Below are 20,554 nucleotides of genomic sequence, written 5' to 3'. Positions count from 1 at the left end.
AAGGGAAAAATAATATTTACAAAGTTCTGAATCATTTTATGTGCTGACAACAAACTTACGTTTTAGTACAAAGGATAAAAAGATAACCAAATTATTTTAGATCATTATTTTACTTATATTCATATTTATTCAATTTAGAAAATTACACAAATGTAGATTTTCGACACTGAGACTTAAGACACGAACACAAAGATAATCAGATGAAATGAAATGTACACCAAAAACATTCAGTTTGGTGTGCCAATTGCATTTCTAGCTTTACCAATTATGATATATTATATAAATCAGCTGCCATATATATATATATATATATATATATATATATATATATATATATATATAATAAATATAACCTCTTTGCTGCCCAATCCATAATAAAAACGAATTCATCTATTTAATTTAGCCCTACAATGTAAGGGTTAGAATGGGCAAAATACTGGTTCTGTAGCAATATCAGCTTAACAATTTAACAACTTAATTACTGCTTTTTAATTAAAATGAACCAAATTCACGTTCAACTGTGCAAAATTATTAATATGATAATTAAAGTAAAGTATACATCCCTGTCGATGTTGAATTAAAATTTCAAATGGACATTCTGGGAATAATATTACAGTCGCAATATTTCATAATTTCTAAACGCAATCTGATATAATGTAAAAGATTTTGTACAGTTTCTCTAAAAACATTTGTAGAATGATGACAGCTTGTGACATTGGAAGAGTCATAAATTACCATTTGCAAAATTAATAATGGTTGTATGAATGCCATATATTTGAATACACAATGCAACCAGAAACTGACTTCTCTTTAGGCACTTCTTGTAGTAATTATAATCACAAGTTTAAATCATTCAAGTATAGAACATAAATTAGGTATATCAGAGAAAATGATATTCCTGTCTTCCAACTGCAACAGTCAAATTTCCAAACCGATGCCAAGTCGGGTAGTTTATGGAGCTGTTTTGTTTTGTTAACTTTTGACAAAGGAGGTAGAACGTTGCTGGATCCTGCTCAGGAAAAACAGACGGTAAACTAACCAACTGGGGATTGGTTTGGAAATGTGACTGTAAAATAGACCAGTCTAAAATCAGTTCTACTCAAAACACTTGAAATTTGTATAATCAATGAATGAATGGACTCTTTCAGTGACATTACCCTACATTAAGTGGAGCAGTCCAAGAGCACTTCTTCTCAGAAAGATGGTGTTCCCCTGACTTTAGAGTGCAGCCAATTTGGTCTAGATTGGCTACAATCCCAAATATACGGGCCCACTTGGAAATGTGACTTGATTTACATGTAATACGAGGGGCGGTCAATGACTTACTAAATAACTCTGACTCATTTCCCATAGCAGGAGATTAATGAAACTTGGCACAGTTATTAGTCTTTCTCTTCATAGGAACCACCCAGAGTTATGCATTTCTCCCATTGTTTGATGCAGCTTTGGACACCGTTTTTGTAGGACACCCCAGGTTGGTCCTCCAACAGATGCCTCATCAATGGCAGAAGAGGAACGACCAGGTCTGGGAGCTGTTTCCACAGACTTCCGGCCATGTTTGAATTCAGGATGCCAGCGTTTTCTAAGGTCATATGATGGGGCATCATCACCATAAGTTTCTTTCTTTTCATCAAAAGTCTCCTTTGGTGTGCGCCTTTCAAATACAAAAAGTGTGGCAATTAAAATTATTGCCATGGCGACGGTTTTATTGTTTATAAGTAAAAAAGATTGTTGTAGTTATTAATGGATTTTCATAGTCGTATTTCATTCGCCTGACGATTAATGATCAGAGAGTATTTATTTATTTATTATTTGTTTATTATTTATTTTTATATTTATGCATTATTTCTTCATTATTTATTTATTATTTATCTATTATTTACTTATTATTTATTTATTATTTATTATTTGTTTATTTATTTATCATTTATTCATTTATTATCTATGTATTTATTAATTTATTACTTATTATTTATATATTTATTTTGTATTTATTATTTATCTATTATTTATTACTTGTTACTTATTATATATCATTTATTATTGAAGACGAATAAATCTTTACTTCTGGATACTACATCCGCCTTCCTTCCTCAGTGAAAAGAAAATGAAGACAAACAATTTCTTGGAACAAGGAATAATTCTTATGTTCTAAATAAACAAAAAAGGTAACGGCTAAGGTGTTCTAAAATAAACAACACAGGTAACTATTGAGGTGTTCTAACAATGTTCTAAACAAACAAAAAGGTAACTGACAAGTTTCTAGAATAATTCAAGCAAAGTAAAATGAACTAACAAGGAATAAGATATTAAAACATGATAAGTGTATACATAAAACCATCAATCACTTCAATAAACTATCCCAAGCACAAGAAAGCTCAGTTCTCAACCCACCCCTACGGTTAAGCGAAGGACGATGAATCCGCTCATAAATTGCCTCCCTTAGCCGTTACCTTTTTTGTTTATTTAGAACATAAGAATTATTCCTTGTTCCAAGAAATTGTTTGTCTTCATTTTCTTTTCACTGAGGAAGGAAGGCGGATGCCTTCCGAAACGTCTGTATAAAAATAAAGTATCCAGAAGTAAAGATTTATTCGTCTTCAATTTTAACGATTCCTGGATGTCTAACCTTCACAAACGTATATCATTTATTATTTATTATTTATTTATTATTTACCATTTATCATTTATTATTTATCCTTTATTATTTATTATTTATCCTTCATTATTTATCCTTTATTGTTTATTTATTGTTTATTTATTATTTATTTATTCTTTATTTATTTATTTCTTTATTTATTATTTATTTGTAATTTATTTATTATCTATTTGTTATTTATTTATTATTTATTTGTTATTTATTTATTATTTAGCCATTAATTATTCATTATTTATTCATTATTTATTTATTATTTATTTATTATTTATTTATTAATTATTTATTTATTATTTATTTATTAATTATTTATTTATTATTTAGTTATTGTTGTTTTATAATTTATTTATAATTTATTTATAATTTATTTATTATTTATTTATTATTTATTTATTATTTATTTATTATCTATTTATTATTTATTTATTATTTATTTATTATTTATTTATTATCTATTTATTATTTATTTATTATTTATTTATTGTTTATTTATTGTTTATTTATTATTTATTTATTATTTATTTATTTATTACTTATTTATTATTTATTTATTATTTATTTATTATTCATTTATTACTTATTTATCTCCGGTACGTCTGAAGTCCTAGGTTTGTCTCAATTTCGAATACAGAAAACACTGCGGTGCACACGTATAGGCCTATACCGGTATGTGCCCTGCGACTGGAAAGCTTACCCGTGGAGGTAATGGTTCAGTCCGGCATGATGCAACTACGCACGCGCGGACTTCTGCATTCCTGACATTCCTGTACAGTTTTTGGAATTCTTTGCAAACAGTCACTCACTATACTATTAGGCTCGCCCATGAGGCGTCGCCAAAAACCGGATCACTGTGCGACACTCAACTGGTTCCATTGCACACCTGGTCCATTTCACACCTAACTCAGTTCAACATAAACTATAGAGATATGAATCATTACACATGCAAAATTTCATTTAGATCAGACAACTGGAAGTGGGTCAGAGTTATTACTTATTGAAGCCCCTCGTAGAAACATTACACAATAAGAAATGCACTATCTTCATCTCATCCATGGTAAGTGTTCCAGATCCACGTTGCCTCCACATAAGATGACTACGATGTTCTGATGCCCGTCAGCTGGGAGCCTTTGGAACCTGTCCGTCATCACGGCTGCCACACCCACCGCTGATGACGGCTCGATCACAAGCTTCATCCTCTCCCACACCAGCCTCATAGCTGCCTGCACACAACAGTGGGGACATCATTTTACGAGAAGGACCTGTAAATTGACTTAATCCATTTGACATATGGTAAATTTGTTTATCCCATTAGAACACTGTCATGTGATGCCCGCAAAACTCTGTCTACATTTTGTTACTGTTGATGTCAGCCAATTTTGATAATCTTGTACAATGATATTGATGTTTTTATGCCGTTTTTATAATATATACTAAACAATCTCAAAGCAAAAGAACTGGGGCATCAACATAATTCAGTCCCTACAACTGCAAGTTTGATTGTAACAATAAAGTTTGAAAGTTGCAAACAAGGAAAAACAATTACTGTAAAACACCTGTGAAACAGAAACTGTCTGGAGTTCAGAGATAAAACATCTATTATTAGCAATTATGTAAGCTACACTGAAAATGAAGTTACAGCTTTTTACAATAAGGATAAATGGGTCTACATTGGACTGCTCTCATACACTTATGACAGTCACAATACTTACACTCACAACTACACCTTCACCAATTCCTACACAACTACATCTACAGCTACAGCTTCAAGTACACCTATCCCTACTTTCACATCTACATGGACACCTCCACCTACGTAAAGCTGCATAAACACTGACATCTATACCTACAATAATGACTGAATGAAGTCACCTTTATTGTACAGTTTTGCCCAAACAAGCTTAAAGTACAGGTCACAACAAGTCAACATAAATACATATAAAAGTATCACAAATCTACTAGTAGTCTAACACAAAAGTTCGGCTTCTTCTCGCTTCTTGGTAATGGTGAAAATGTAGGACTGTATGGGTTTAGCTATTGTCGGTTTGTCAAAACGCATGAGAAATATAAACTTGTCAGTGCTACTCATGTGTCTAAAATGAGGGAATCTACTTTCTATATATATATATTAACCAAATAGAGTATTTCTATCATTGACATAATATCGCAATCAACAGTGATGCTTAAGAATAATGCTTATGACACAAACCTTGATTTCTTCCTCTGTGACAGTGATGACATCATCCACATGGTCCCTGATGATTGGCCAGGTGTGTGGACCAATGCTGGTCTTGAGTGCATCACACACGGTGACAGGTGGGGCGGGCAGAGGTGTGAGCTCTCCCCTCGCCATGGAGACCGCACAGTCGTCAGCGTTCTTGGGCTCAGCAGCATAGATCTTAGCATGTGGGCACAGTTTCTGCAAGAAAAATGGTTCTGTATTTGATTATTTAATGATGTATGTCATGAAGGTTATATGTTATGCAGCATTTGTCTGTCTGTGAACAAGATAACTCAAGTACGGCTGGATGGATTGGTTTCATATTTGGGTGTATTAGTAAGGTGCGACAGAAACTGGAAATGACTTCATTTTGGGTCCCCTCTAGTACCTAGGTACTGCAGTAGAACCTCCGGTTTTGATATCTTGTTTGATAAAACAACTGTCTTATTATATAATGTCTTGGAGTTGGTTGAACTTTTGTCATCTAAACAGAGGCTCTCTTATTAGACCCTTAACCTAAGTTAAACAATATTTCACACTGCACAAGATACCGAAAGAACTTTCAGTATGAATATTTTTTTCTACAGCCATGTTGAAATTCAAGGGGCATAACCATGTTGCTGGATTATTGAACTAGACAGTTTTTTTTCATCAACCCTTAGTAATGTCCCTTGCCCAGTGAATTAAATCAAAAGTAATTTACTCCATACAAAAAAAGTACGAAAAAATAAAGCTAGAAATAAAATTATCAGGTTTCAAGAGCAATTCTCATAGTATTATGTAACACGTTGCTCCAGAAAATGAACGTGTTGCAAAAGTAACCAAATGCAATATAAGAATATCATCCATGAAACAATGTGCCTTTCTGTAAATGTTACAAGCACACCTTTGCTGCGACTGACACACCAGACAACATCCCACCTCCTCCTACAGGTACCACAATGGCATCCACTCTCTCCACCTGAGAGGATAAGATCATACCATAGCAAAGAGTCATTTAATAAGACCAAATAGAAGAGCAAAACAGACATATCTTACAATGTGTGTGTTTGCCACGGCCCTACAACTCAAGATTGTTTCAATGGATCATAGTTGCATAGAATTTGGTATGTAGTAATAATATATAGAATAGAATAGAAATAATATATGACACTGTTGGGCACCATGGCAATAATTTCTAAATATGCTGAATAAAATTCAATTCATAACTACATGTTTTTTCCACAGTTGACGTTTTGATGACTTAGCTGTCTTCAGGGCAAAATGACTGAATCACTTTGCACTGCAGCTAGGTGTCATTGCTAAAAATGCAAAACCTAAAATACTGTCACATATATATTAACGTTAATTATAAAAACTATTCAAGGGAGTGTTTTCGAAATACTAATTTGGTCTGCATTGAAGAATACCTTGCAATCTTCAGTATGTAATCCATAAAAAATGAATGTAACAGATGTAAACACTAACCTGTTCCAGGATTTCAAACACCATAGTCCCCTGACCAGCCATGACATCTGGACTCTGGTTAGGATGGACCATGGTCGCACCTGTCCTTTCTGCCACCTGGTCAGCTGTGGCCACTCTAGACTGGACATACAATACACTGTCTTACAAAGCAATCAGATTTCTTGTTTGAGCAACAACAAAATGCTACAATCAGTTGAAATGCAAATAGGGACACCAATATGGCAGCCAGCTCCTATCTGCTTCATTGGTTTTTAAGTTCTTTTGCAATTCCTCTAGAACCTCAGGTGTTAATTGTTGGGAAGGTGGGATGTTCGCTGAGAGAAACAAGCAGAATATTGGACAAGCCTACACCAAATTGCCATCATTTAAAAAAATTCCATATCAATGAAGCAGATAGGAGCTGGCTGCCATATTGGTGTCATTATTTGCATTTCAATTGATTTTGTTGTATCAGTCAATTTTTCTGGCATTCTCTTTTCTAATAAGTCTGAGCTGAATATTCACTGTTATTTGAGACTGTTAGAAGTTTGAAAATTGTTGTGATTTACTGATCAGACATGCAAATTGGGACACCAATATGGTGGTAGACAGTCCTTGGACACCAACATGTCACCTTTATCTGCAGGGTATATAGGGTCATAACAGGTCGACGGACGGCAGTTTTGAAATTGCAAGATCTTTGAAAGAAAGCATTTTGAAACTACTACCTGTTCACTTAAAATCCCTAGATACCTTGTTTTTAAAAACGGATATAGGTTAGTTACCCAGCAAAAGGCCTGAACTACAGCTACCTGTTCTGTTGGTTCACACTCCACAATCAGCCCTCCGTAACTCCTGACAGCTTCCTTCTTCACAGCAGGGGAGTTGCTGGGCATGACGATGTGTGCTGTCACCCCCTGTACCTGGGCAGCCAGGCTGACAGCTTGGGCGTGGTTCCCGCTGCTGTGCGTCACAACCGACAGCTCTCTGTCTGGGCTCTTCTGATTGGTCGAAACTACCTTGGAGACAGCATTGCAGGCACCTCTAAACTGTTCAATGGAATAAGATAATTAGTAAAAGAGCAAAGAAGTATAAAATGTATAAATTATGTGGTACATTTTAAAAATATTATTATATTAAATTTCATAATCAGGACTGATGTTCAAAATGTTACACATTTGAATCTTTGTCAATATGTTTAGTCATGTATGTATGTTTCCATGCATGTTATGTATGTGTGTGCAAGAAGTGTGTGTATAGGCATGTGTGCGTGTGTGCATGTGTGTGTGGTTTGTGTATGTGTCTATATGTATGTGAACAGTATAACTTTTGAAGTTGTAAATGATATTTGGCATGTGGTTTACTATAAATGCCATCGTGATGAGGTCACACATATTTCAACCCCCTAGCAGTTTTAGGTGAGAACTGCAAGGAAATTCTTAATGTTCAGGAGACTTTCAGAAACCAGAAAACACATGAGGGAACATTAATGGATTGTCATTACATTTTAGGTGTCATTGTCTTTTTTTATAGAAATTAGCCCTGCAGAAGTCTAACTTGTATTAAACATATAAGGGCTCTAAAATGCATATCAGAATTTTTTCCCTCCTTTGTGCGATCGTTACTCTAAAATATTTACGATAATCAAAAACTAAACCTTAAAGGATCCCGTCTTCTGCAGATTCTCGCACTTGAAGAAGAGGTTTCTGTTGGACAGCTGGTTGAGATGACTACAGGTCATGATGGGGGTTTTCTTGACAAAAGGCCTGACAGTGGACAGGGCGGCCTGGATGTTTTGGAAGGAAATGCAGTAGGGTTTACCCACAGACGCCATCGTGGAACTTTTTGTTGTCTTGTCAAAGATAGTCAGTGTGTTGTTGTTGTCAATGTGTAGTTTCAGGTGCTATTGGTCCAACTCAGGCTCTTCAACTTGCTTGCCGAATTAGGATGCTTGAAAATTGGTTCCTGAAAACAACAGAAAGTTTTATAAGCTCTTTCGCAGAGTTATGCATGTGTGGGAAACGGGAACCCTGGGTAATATGTCAAAGGTGCCAGACGTAAACAGTCTCGTTTCAACCATTGTTTCGATTTACGTAATGATGTCTATAAGAATGTTATATGGTGCCTGCAAAATGGCGGAATACCTTTGACATATTAGCCAGAACATTTGTCACCCATACATGCATAGTGAACTTTGCAAAAGAGCTAATTTTAGTATTGACTAAAAAGCATACAACCCATCCACCAATTCCAGTCCCCATGACCCAAACCCCTCGCCTAACCCCCTTCCCCACCCCACCCAGACACCCATGCCCCTTAATAGACTACCTACCACAGTTGACTACTTTGGAAGTTGAGTATATGGTCAAAAGTAGACAACATACAGTACTAGAGGACGACCATTAAACTTTAGATGTATTTTGGCCCCTCTTGTGTTTCTGACCTCTGACCTACATTCTGACCATTTGGACACGCCCCCTTTAGATAAGACAACATAAAATCTTTTTAAATTGTTGAACGTAAGATAAAAATCGTAGTTTGGTCACTCTACCTGTATGTGAAAGGGATCAGAACTTTTCACGCCACAGTGACCGGACTTTGACCTCTCGAAAGCTACACTGTGCGAATTACGTACTATGGTTACTGTCAGACTTTGCAAATGAGCACTGCACAGTGCGGCAGCGGATCCTAGCGGTTCTAACCAGCACTGCATCTTAGTTTCTGCTTGCTTGATTTGACGGCACTAATGTTTGCACCTTTGGCAAGGCCGAAACTCCATTTAAGTTATCGGTTGCTTTGCTATATGTTTTGTTTACCTCAATTTCTTCATGTTCAGAATCTAGGCGTTTCGTTTCTTTAGCCAGTATCTTTTCGCACTCCAGCATAAAAGATTTTTATCAGCTGATAAAGTTATCGAGCTTTCTACTAAAATCATCGACGTAATAATTAACTATCTAGGTGTTCCCCCATTTGATGGTAATTTTCATGTAAAAACCACAAGTACATCACCACAATTATAGTGAAAAATCATTGACAACTAAGTGACGACAATAATGCCGTTTAGGTCATTCCCAGCGCATACGTACATATGCGCACCCAGTCGAAAATAGCATAAAGACGTTTAAATTGTATTTTTATGGAATGCCCGTTATTGGATTATGCGACTGGAAGTGAAAAGTGCGGTCCGAATTTACTCTGAATTTGGTTCTTCGGATGTTCACTTGCACCCATAAACCACAAGCAGTGAGAAGTATTAAAGTTTAATGTGTCCGTCATGCATCAAACTAGATACAAGGTTTAATGACCTACAGGCTGTTTTCCCCTACGATGAACACAGACTGCAAGGCATACAATACATAAAACAAGTCAATCGTAGTTATAGAGCCCTCGCCTAAGTTTATACGTCTCACGCTAAACATCTCTTGTCATACAAACAAAGGTAGCCACAATGAGGATTTGTGTACTGTCTGCTGCTGGTACAAAAGCTAATAGAATTCGTTTGTAAATAACATGAAATGGTGTAGGGTTTTTTTCTAGATAAGGTTTCCAATATGTATTACATGGTTTTGCAAATTTAGACTTCTAAGACGGTAGCTTCTTAAACAACTGTGGTGGCTAGCTTGGTGAAAGGTTGTCAAGGGTGAGTAAAGGTGCCATTTGATTTAAGATTTGAACTTCTTTTTCTGACTTGACATTGCTATGGAGACAAAGTATCGTTGTTTTGGTTATGTCCTGGTGGTCTCTACTTGTTTGGGCCACGCTCTTGCGGTCTCTATTTGTTTGGGGTATGGAACACTTGGACAGCTGACGAATGGCATATTTGTTCTTGGGTGTGGCGCCTGGACAATGATCTGAAGGAAATCCGAACTCCTTTGGCCGTTCCCCTCTGGCTGAAAAAGCGTGGCAAGGAAAGATGCAAGAATGCCGGGGAAAGTTTTGGGGTCAACGCCCCCTCTGCAAAATATACACTGTTGTCTATTTTTCAAACACATCGCACAATCACTTTCATCACATATCTTGAGCAAAAACCACTTTACAATATCACACAGGTAGCCTATTTCACTACCTGAACTTTCCTTTTAATACTAAGTGCATCGATCAACTGTTATAAGCGATGAGTCATAGGCATGGGGTAAAGTCACGTGATACCCTTTCTGGCCATGGCCCGTATGCTAATGATTATGACGTATACGTAATGACGGACGGACGGGTTATATTTTCCATCATTGATAATTGGTTGATTCACAATACTATGATCGGTCAACATTTACCAATGTGCATGCAACACTAGCTTATCTTTATCCGCACGGTTTGACCTTTATTCGTTGTTTTCAGAAAAAGTGTACTTAGGGAAAGGACAGTTGTTTCAAACTGCAATATTTTTCTAACCTGAAACCAACGTACGCTGACTTGATATCCCTAATTCTAAATACCATGATTTTAAAAATAACGGATATAGTTTACCCTGCGGCCTAGTAAAGGTGAACTTACGTTACTGACTGTGCTCAAAATATTTTCTGGAGGCATTCTTTGGTCTAAAACACATCGCGGCTTGGGTATCCCCAAGAAGGGTCAAAGGTCTTGAATTACGTATAGATGAAGATGACGTCAAACGTCCACTGTTTTGTCAAAAGGCTTTAATTACGTTACCACGGATGAAGATGATGTCAAACTTAAAGTCTTTTGTATACCTTCATTAACGCAATAGCTGATGGTTTATGAAAAAAAAATGAGCGATGGTCAACACTGTCTAATATTCAACGATCACCAATAAAAATGAAATAGAATATAATTCTTATATAGCCGTGCTCTATACTCTTATGTCTGTAGTCATCTGGTAATATTTTTTTGCAAACTTAGAAAATATAACGATGAACAAACAAACAAACAAACAAACAGATATAGAACGAAAACAATATATGAGTAACAATGGAATGACTGCTAGAAGCGTAATTGGTCATACATAGCTTTCATTTGCTAATTTGAATATTCAATATTCATATACCTGTCAATAAATTATCCATCCTTTCCAATTCATTACCTATCTTAGATAGATAACAATGCCATCTCTCTCACGCTATTACGTGTCGAAATTATTTCTTCTTGAAAAACGCTCTATACGCTATATCGACAAGAGTGCATACATTATTAATGGCATTGAAGTTTATGTGAGGACACAACGTAATCAGCAATATCAAAACGCCTCAAGGACAAACTGTGTACCGTCTTCGTATTCTATGACTCCAAAATGTTTTAACTAACTGTAAGACGATACTGTTGTAGTCTTGTAGGGTACACATAGGGTCAATCCATCATGTGACAGGTAAACATACCTGGCCAAACGAAGCATAGAGAACCTGAGCTAACACAAACAATGGCGACTGTCACGCCTAAACAACGGGTATCCAGGTTACTCCGTGTACACAATAATCTAATACGACACCACAGCGATTAATACACAGGCCAACCGTCCGCCATTACGACATAACAAAACCCTCAACCGATAGGTCATTGGTAAGAATACACCACCGTGTACAGTACGGGAAAGGATTTCTCAGGTATGGTCATACGTTTTTCTTCTCCTTTAGAATGACTTGTCATTCCCTTTAACTTGTTGTGGTAGAATATAGACCCTGGGGTATACGTCCGATGTGTGTGATTGCTTTCGTAAAGGGGCAGGGCTTGTGTGAGACATGTACAACTGTTGTTTTTGATATCGTGCCACAGTTACTAATTATACTATTATAGACTGCAGGGGTAATCGTGGTATTAAGATTGGGCTGCTGATTTTGCCATTGCTGTGTAAACAACGTAAGTAGTGTGTGTGTGGCTCATGCCCTCTGTGTAGCTGTGATAATCAAATTGACCTAGTGCCGTGGGGTCTTAAAATAGAGTTTAGGTTTTGAGAGGATGACACCCCAGGCTTGTTGTTGTACTTGCCAAATCACACCCACTATTCAACTTGTTCCAAGTTCGCTCCAAAGATCTCTATAATTGCAGATAAACAAAACTTAGAGCAATCAAACAGAAAAGACACAAACGTTGGGTAAAAGATAATGAAACTGGAACTGCGCTGCAGCGATTGTCTACACGGATGACATAGTTTGCAAACTCAACACTGAAACTCCAAATCCATTGAGTCGAGGTCAATCCAGCGTAAAAAAAGCACTTTCTTCAGAAAGCTTTTAGGTAATTCTTGCCTTCGGTGTGGAGACTTAACATCAATTATTCACAACACCAGGGGCAGGAAAGTACGATGCTTCCGGTGAGAAAACCGCAACCGGGAATTTGATAAACAGATAATATGGATTGAAGCTTTCACAGCAGCGCTAGCGTTCCTTTGCGACAAATTTCACACAAAATATGCTTTGCGTCGGGAAAGAAAAATGAACCAATAACATGCCTTCAAGATATTCAAAGTCCCCAATTTATTTTCAGTGTAGTAGCTTATACATATAACGTCGACAACATTGCATTACATTTACACATAGTATGCCTTGCGAGTAATCACAAAACGCATCTTGTGTAACGTGTTTTTCTTCTTAAGACTATGCAACTTAATCTATAGATCTCAAGCAAACGAAATGGATGATGTAGCACTATCTGTAACCGTTAATTTGGATGTCCTGCTGATAATAGAATGAGATACACAAGAAAACTGGACCGGTAACTTCTAATCTATCTAGAACATCATATCTTATCTTGGTGGGTTTACCGGCTAGATACCATTTTGGACACCAAACTGGCAAACAAGTTAATAGGAATTTGTTCACCTTGAAATTATTCACTTAATGTTATTGCTCATTTGCATATATACAACAATTAAAAGAAATGATACCGCATAAAGAAACATGAAGGGACAGAAGTCTTTCATTTATTATAGAAAAGGCGCTGCCCTTCGTCTTCAACTGCTTCCAGAAAAAGACGTCAAACCCTAAAAGCAGGGTTGTAGCCAGCACCTGTCCTTCAGCCCTTTGAAGGAATTTTGCAGCTGGGGACTGAAAAAAAGTTTTCCCCATTCCGTCCCCTGGGACAGACAAAAATTGATATGTAAAGATATAAAAAAAAACTGAAACCCATGTGTTCTTCTTCACCAAAACAGATGCCATTGAACAGCTTAGTCTACAAGCAAAATTTGCACCTCAAAATGCAGGAAATAGTGTTCAGAGGGTCTTGATTTTAAAATTTTCTGGGACCCAGCCCCCCTAGAAATGACACGCCATGTCTTCGGTGCTCGATAGGATTCCCATTCAAAATCAAGGGGACTGAAAATGATTTCAGGCTGGCTACAACCCTGCCTAAAAGTATTAGATTTACAACAATGGTATTCGAAATTATAGTACCGCAGTTTAATATCGTTTGTTTTAATATTCAATTCTATTTTGTTATTAGCGATTCGTCATTGGGCAAAAATTAACACGAAAGGTGTACTCATAAACAAGTTATGGAATGGCTGAACTAATCTCCGACAGATCCTACGTACGGTAGCATAATGCCAATGCAGTACACAATGCACGCTCCTAGGCCGGTTTCACTCCATTGCCAGCTTTTGATACTATCTTATGCTACCGTAGGATCTGCTTGGAGATTATTTTAGCCATTTCATGACTTGTTTATGGGTACACCTTTCGTGTTTGTTTTTGACAAAATACGAATTGCTACTAGCAAAACAGAATTAAATATTAACAAAAAATTGCGGTACTGTTATTTCAAATACTAATGTTGTGAGTCTAATCTTTTTGGACATTATGGCTGAACCAACTACAATCCGTAGAGCTATTATTGACTGTACACGTATCTCTGGCACCTGTTCGTGATATTCTAGTCTTGATAAGATGTCGCCAATAGCTGATCTCAAATCTCTAGATTAACCCTGGTATAATCTTTTAATCCGTCCGAGAGAACGAGTGACCAGGTCCCATGTGACTAGTGTATCATGTTCTTGCAAGGATCACGTCTAGTTTATACAGTAAGCCTCTCTTTTGCAATTTTTACATCTGGTTAATAGAGAAGTAACTTGATGAGGTCTTTAGGCAAGACCATGCAAACAATCATTTACATGTACCATTCAAAATCCTGAAACTCAAGTGAGGCTGATGACGTCATAGAAATATGAGGACAAATACCACTGACGTCATGGATATCATGTTTATCGTTTAAAAGGGCACTCCTAATGGCAAAGTCTGGATTTGTGTGCGAAAAAAATATAGTTTCAAAACATCTGGTTAAGACGGAAACTCTACATCTTAAAAAAGTCTAAAAACTTAGCATGAAAGTTCATCTGTGATGGTGGACATTATGGATAAACTAAACTTTACCTAACCAAAACCAAAATTGATTGGGACTTACTCCAAATTTTCAGCCGACTCCGTCATTAAAGTTTAGTTTATCCATAAGTCTTAAAACTTGTTGATATCATTCTCCTACGAAGAGGGGAACAATAAGAGTTTTGAAACGACCCTTGGTCCCTTCTAAACGGGTCCCCTCTGCGTAGGAGCGATGGTTGATATCAGTCCTTAAACTGCCTCCCTGTTGTATGTAACAACCTATGTGAGGTCATCGTCATCTAATTCCATCTCTAATTGCAGTCCCCAGACTTTTGTCTGGCTGGTCTATGGCACCAAGGTAGGTCATAGCGATGTATTCATTATCGGTTCGGGCGGAAATCTAATAAAACATTACAATCCCCTCATCAATCTCATCAAATTTACCCTGATTGCTCAGTCCCCAGTCTTCTGTATTGTCTGACAGTTCTTTGGCAAAGATAGGTCATTGCAATATGATTGAGGACCAAAACTTAACCGAGACAAACACTTAGAAGAATTGAGACTTTAGTACGTACATACAGATGCAGGTACGGGTCTGTTTATTTATTTTTATTGTTTATTTGCACATATGCAAAAATAAAAGAAAATGAAATGTGGATAGAAGAATATGCCGGAGAAACCAGAAACCTAAAAGATTTACTGCAGTTAAAGGCATTTTGCTTATGCCAATTATTGATGAAAATATGATAAAACAAGAAATTGAAGATCTAATGAATAACTCCATTGCATATATCAATAGTTATTTGCTGGTGAATGTAGTAATGCCAGAACTCTAGCATTATCATGAGCCATAAACAGTTGATGATCAACAACGACATAGCTGTGGCTGGTGTTTCAAATCAAGGTCATTGTCATTGGGTAGACTAGCTGCCTATGGACTATACCACACTACTTCAAGGAAGGGGGTTGTCGGCCTGCGATGCTGCAGTATACTGTTAGGCGGCCCAAAACCACTTTTTTTTTTACTTTGGGACCTCAAAAACTACAGACAAACTCATACAAATTTATAACAAAATATTTTTCAGTTACAGGTAAGAAAAATACGTCTATAGCGCGAATAGGTATCTTTTCCATTACAATATCAATTTATATCTGTCCTCGGAATATATATAAAAAGAAGTTCGAAGTTTTAACAGACGTATATTTGTGATATATGTTTTTCTAGGATGGAAAGTACGCGCAATTAGGCGGCCAGACGGTACGGCTACGTATTTGGTACGGCTTTGTGCCAAACAACCATTGATTGAAACATGTTTGAGCGGCATCGCTCGCTCTTTGGGTTTAATTGCATGTTTCTGAAAATATCTCTATGCAAGGCCACTTCAACTAAAAAACACCTGCTTCTTCTGCGTAGTGCTCTGAAATTGCATCCAAATAAGGGCATGCACATAGTCCAGTCCCCGTGAGGGTATTTTAAGTCGCATTGTGCTGTCTTGTTTTTCTCAGTAAAAATAGCGCTCGCTTAGTACCTCCAGGTGATATAGATATAATGCAACCTTTTCGAGCAGGCGGACGCATGGAAATATCGAACCCAGGAGTGTATTCAGTGGCAAGTCGGAGAAGACCTGAGATAATGGAAAAATGAATATTACATGGTGAAGTTTCGGCCATAACTTGTCAGCTGTAAAAGTCAAGCTAGGTGATTTACACATGTCTAAAGCATATATACAAGAAACTCTGATTAGTACGTAATACAACACTGTATGTGTACGTAAAGGTATGAGATAGCTAGATAGTACAATGATGATAGACAGTTAGATACATGGATACAGTACGTTCGCACATCTTGATATCTTCTAATGGTCTGTAGTTATTAGAAAATTTTCATCTAATCAAAAAGTCATTTTCTGGTAACTACAGATAATTAGTAGATATCAAGATGTGCGAACTTGAGTTTGTAGCTTTCATCATTATGCACAAGAAAAACATGGTTTCATCGCAGCGGTGTTTACCAAAGTGTTGTATTTTCACATAGGAAAAATAAGATTAGGGGCAATAAAACTTTATGACGTCATCCATATACGGTCCAATAAAATCATATTTAGAATTCTTTCATGCCCATCTATCATATTCGACTACATTTTTTCTTAATTTATTGATGAGAAAACAATGGAAGGTCATAATGCCAATTTAGCCAGGTAGGAAACCTAAAAGTTGTTTCTTCCCTTGGACCACAGCAAGTAAATTTTATGGATGACATCCTCTGCAGACGGCAAAAATAGTGAGATAGGGCGAAAAAAAACAAGATGGGTAGAAAAAAACAAGATGGCTAGATTTTCCAAATATACGCAATAAACGTTAAAAAAAAGAAGAATTAAAGCGACGATACATGTTATCACAGCCTACAAGGCATTCATTTCTCTAATTCAAGACGTGAACTGGTGACACTAGGTATGGTAGACTGGTATCCCTTACCAACATGGCAACTTTCATATTGGGGCCACTTTTTCAACTATCTAACTAAATTTTTTGTTTCACTTCTATAACTACAGTCATGGCTACCTTGCTAGTGTCACTTGTACAAGTATAACCATTAGCCTACAACACAACATATTTGCCCATTTTGGTATTTTCTCGTCATGTTGACCATCTTCGAAGAAAAAAATCTGAAATCAGGCGAAAATTAATGCGCGCGCTGATGTCATCCACAAAATTTACTTGCTGTGGCCTTACCCTATAATACTAACTGCGTATCTGTTGTCTTACTTCATTAGTTTCTTCATACGTGAGGAAAACGCAGGTAAGGACAAGTCTCTCTCCTGAGAGTTCTGTTGCACATATAAAACATCTTAGAACCTACAGGGAACACTGCATTAACTGTCTCAAAAGTAAGAACACGCTCTTGAATGTTAAGTACCTTTTAGTGTCGTTGTATTCTAGACACGCACAGAAGTTGAAACATAAAGCTGACTTTGGTTGAAACTGGTGACTTGAGTTCATAACTGTGCACACTGAAAAGCTTTAGTACATACTTTGATAGGGTTGGCAAACCACTGAGTATTAAAGGTGGTATCTCACTGCACTTGGGGCAGCGGTGCGGCACTGAGGGGTTTGAAAAAATTACCCAACGAATTTCAGAGAACGAATTTTCTCATGTTTTGTGTATTTTATTGTCTTCTAAGATAAGTCATACTTTTACGTATTACACAATATCCAAATTATGAAAAAAATTTGGCGAAAATAACACAACAGTGCCGCAGTGAACGAACCCCGCAGTGCCGCACCGGTGCCCAAGTGCAGTGAACCAACTTTGTATACTTTTTTACCTTCGCCAAGAAGGTTATATTTTGGGTAGCGTTTGCGTGTGTGTGTATGTGTGTGTGTGTAGAAGACCAAAATAACTAGAGAACGCCTGGATGGATTGTATTGATATTTGGTATGTGGGTAGGTCTTGATGAGACCTAGAAACGATTAGATTAGGGAAGGTACTGCAGCGGAACTTCCTGGTTTGATATCTCGAGTTCTGAACATGCTGCGGCTATGATTTTTTAGTGGTAGACAGCTCTTGATGCCAAGAGTAAGTGGTATAGGTTTGGGCTCCCTAACGGCTTGTTTTGGAACTGCAGTGTAGGTTTAGTGCCAGACTTTGAAAGGGAATAACTCAAGAAGGGGTTGACGGATTGTTATGATTTTTGGTGTATAGATAGCTTTAGTGATGCTTCACATAACTACGTATCAATTATGCAAATTGGTATCTAATTTGCATAATTAATTAGAAAATCATGTATACACGCTAAGTTCTATTATAGGACTATTACAGTGATGTGACGTTCGTAACTAAGAGGGAGAAGAATATTGATAGATATATATTATGCAAAATAAAGACCTACTTTGCATAATTAATGAGACAATGCTATCATGTCATTGTGGTAAATGATGGGAACTTCTTACTTGTAGCATATGGAAGTTATGGACAGGTGAACATCGTTGAACATTAATTATGCAAATGATGTCCTCATTTGCATAAAATATCAGAAAATGCGATAAAAGCCTTCTTTCTTAACATAGATGTGAGCGTCTGTTGTTTGGTGGAGGAGATGATCAAGTAGTATAATTTATGCAAATGAGAACATTATTTGCATAATTAATGAAACACACAATTAACACAGCAGTTGTAAAGGCTAGGATCATTTGGCGAAGGTATGGGGTCGTGGAACTCTAGTTTTTTCATTCGGTGATGTTTTTATGATTTTGTGCATACCCGATCTAATGATAAGCGGTTTTGATAAATCATATTTCCTTACTGACGGAATATAGTAATTCTATCTTTGAATGACCTAAGAATTTCATATCTACAAGTTGGAAATATAAGACCGAGGCGCATTAATATATATTGGCTAAGTTCAAGAACGGAGGTTATATACCTCCTTGGTTTAAGTCAACGGTAGCGGTGAATGATACGGTTGAAACGTTAGGTAACGATCGCGAGACCACGAATCAATTGGGGAATCCGTCACTGAGACCAGTTGATATGTTGTTGGGAAGACCAGTAGGATCAAAGACATGTAGTTTTTTTTTCTATAAAAGATATGTATCGGCTGAAAGAATGCACAAGTTCACCGTCGCTTACCCAGACTGTTACCTAGTTGCTGTAGTGAAAGTCATGTGTGCATATCGAATACTTCCAATTTGATTTGATTATAACAGTCGGCAAGTTAGCTTGTTTTTGTTGTTTACTTCCTTGCTATTAATCACCAAAATCAAAGACATTCCGTCTCGAAGTTCTCCTAAACCAAAAGATAGAAAATTACATATAGTTTGCAAATAATGCTGTCGTCCACCAGAGACGGTGGACGTTATAAATTTCCGGGCACGTTTGACCAATTGCTGACGTCACCAATCCGACAGATCACGTGTCCGTAACTCTTGCTAATACTCCGAAATGATTGGTCATCAGTATCTATCCTGAACGAGGCGACAGTGGTCGTTGAAGATTTGATCCATGTATATGTATATCATTGTGTTGTCGGAAGAAAGTTTAGTATTGTACTGGTTTAAGCTAAGGACACAACCCGCCGTATGTGCAATTTTTCCGTACAATTTTCTGGAAGGCCACGTCCGCCACGTATTTCTGAAAACGTCCAGGCTGTACAGAGCATGCGCGTCGCCCGTACTGGCACGTACGAGGGGGGGGGGGGGGGGGGGCGAATCCGCAGCCGGATTCGCAGCCCGATGGCACAGAAAGTTCCCTACGAGTTCGAACGGAAGCGGTAATTACCACTTAGGCCATGTTGATTTGATTGTATGGATGACATCCGCGCTCGCACCAATTTTCAGCCGTTTCCAACAAAAAAAAAAGTTTTCCACCACACAATAAATTGTACAAAGCGGCTGTAAAATGAGCACAAATATTCCTTAGATTGAAAAAATGTATCAGAAAACAGATAATTACTCATAGTCTAATGCCATAGAATGCCAAAATAAATCTAAACTCAAAGAATAAGATGTGAAAGGACAGAAAGAAAAAAAATCTTCTGTTGGTAGGGGGAGGTACCAGTACAGAAATTCAGGTCCCGTTCAGGTCCAGAGGAAAATTGAGAACTGGCAATACTCAAAACAATGGTAATTGGTCAGTTTTGCTACAAAGGAATCTATTTGGTGGACTATTGGACTCCCGCTAGCATTTAAAAATCCCATCTCCAAGTAATAAGGGATAACTGTCTTTGTACCTTTGACTGTAGAAACTTGGTACAATTGACTATAAACTCTACTTGACTTCCTCTTGTTGTCTTCTTGGTCCCCGGTAAGACCCCAAATGCCTGCCAACATACTGTGTCCATTTTGTAATTGGCGAAACCTGTTCCTCTGATTTTTTTTCCAGGTCTGTTTTTTTCGGATTGGTCCAAGAAGAAAACAAATTGTCTTGCACCTGTATAATGTACTGGTCCCTGCACCTAACTGTTGGTA

At 37.1% G+C, this 20,554-nt stretch overlaps 2 protein-coding genes across 5 annotated transcripts in view; one reads left to right on the top strand and one right to left on the bottom strand.

The window, feature by feature from the left end:
* Positions 1-3,554: 3,554 nt before the first annotated feature.
* Positions 3,555-8,941, bottom strand: LOC118421738 (serine racemase-like). 4 transcript variants are annotated; one of them, XM_035829238.1, is made up of 7 exons: positions 8,872-8,915; positions 7,978-8,106; positions 7,133-7,369; positions 6,342-6,461; positions 5,761-5,835; positions 4,863-5,072; positions 3,555-3,876 (listed from the first exon to the last, which is right to left on the bottom strand). In XM_035829238.1, exons 2-7 carry the CDS (start codon positions 8,059-8,061, stop codon positions 3,697-3,699), a joined length of 906 nt encoding a protein of 301 aa, XP_035685131.1. In that variant the 5' UTR covers positions 8,062-8,106; positions 8,872-8,915; the 3' UTR covers positions 3,555-3,696. The 4 variants fall into 4 exon arrangements, with proteins under 4 accessions (XP_035685131.1, XP_035685129.1, XP_035685130.1 ...); XM_035829236.1 differs by having other exon boundaries at positions 3,556-3,876; positions 7,978-8,285; positions 8,872-8,941; XM_035829237.1 differs by lacking the exon at positions 8,872-8,915 and adding an exon at positions 8,653-8,770 and having other exon boundaries at positions 3,556-3,876.
* Positions 8,942-11,701: 2,760 nt separating this feature from the next.
* Positions 11,702-20,554, top strand: part of LOC118420635 (erythrocyte band 7 integral membrane protein-like) — a 45,900-nt gene continuing 37,047 nt past the window's right edge. The window contains exon 1 of the mRNA XM_035827499.1: positions 11,702-11,878. The gene's annotated coding sequence lies outside the window, so the exon portion shown is untranslated. The remainder of the gene's footprint in view (positions 11,879-20,554) is intronic.

This window comes from Branchiostoma floridae, chromosome 8 (genome assembly GCF_000003815.2).
Source record: "Branchiostoma floridae strain S238N-H82 chromosome 8, Bfl_VNyyK, whole genome shotgun sequence".
In the NCBI taxonomy this organism is placed as follows: domain Eukaryota; kingdom Metazoa; phylum Chordata; class Leptocardii; order Amphioxiformes; family Branchiostomatidae; genus Branchiostoma; species Branchiostoma floridae.
This window is presented reverse-complemented; position numbering and strand designations above follow the sequence as displayed.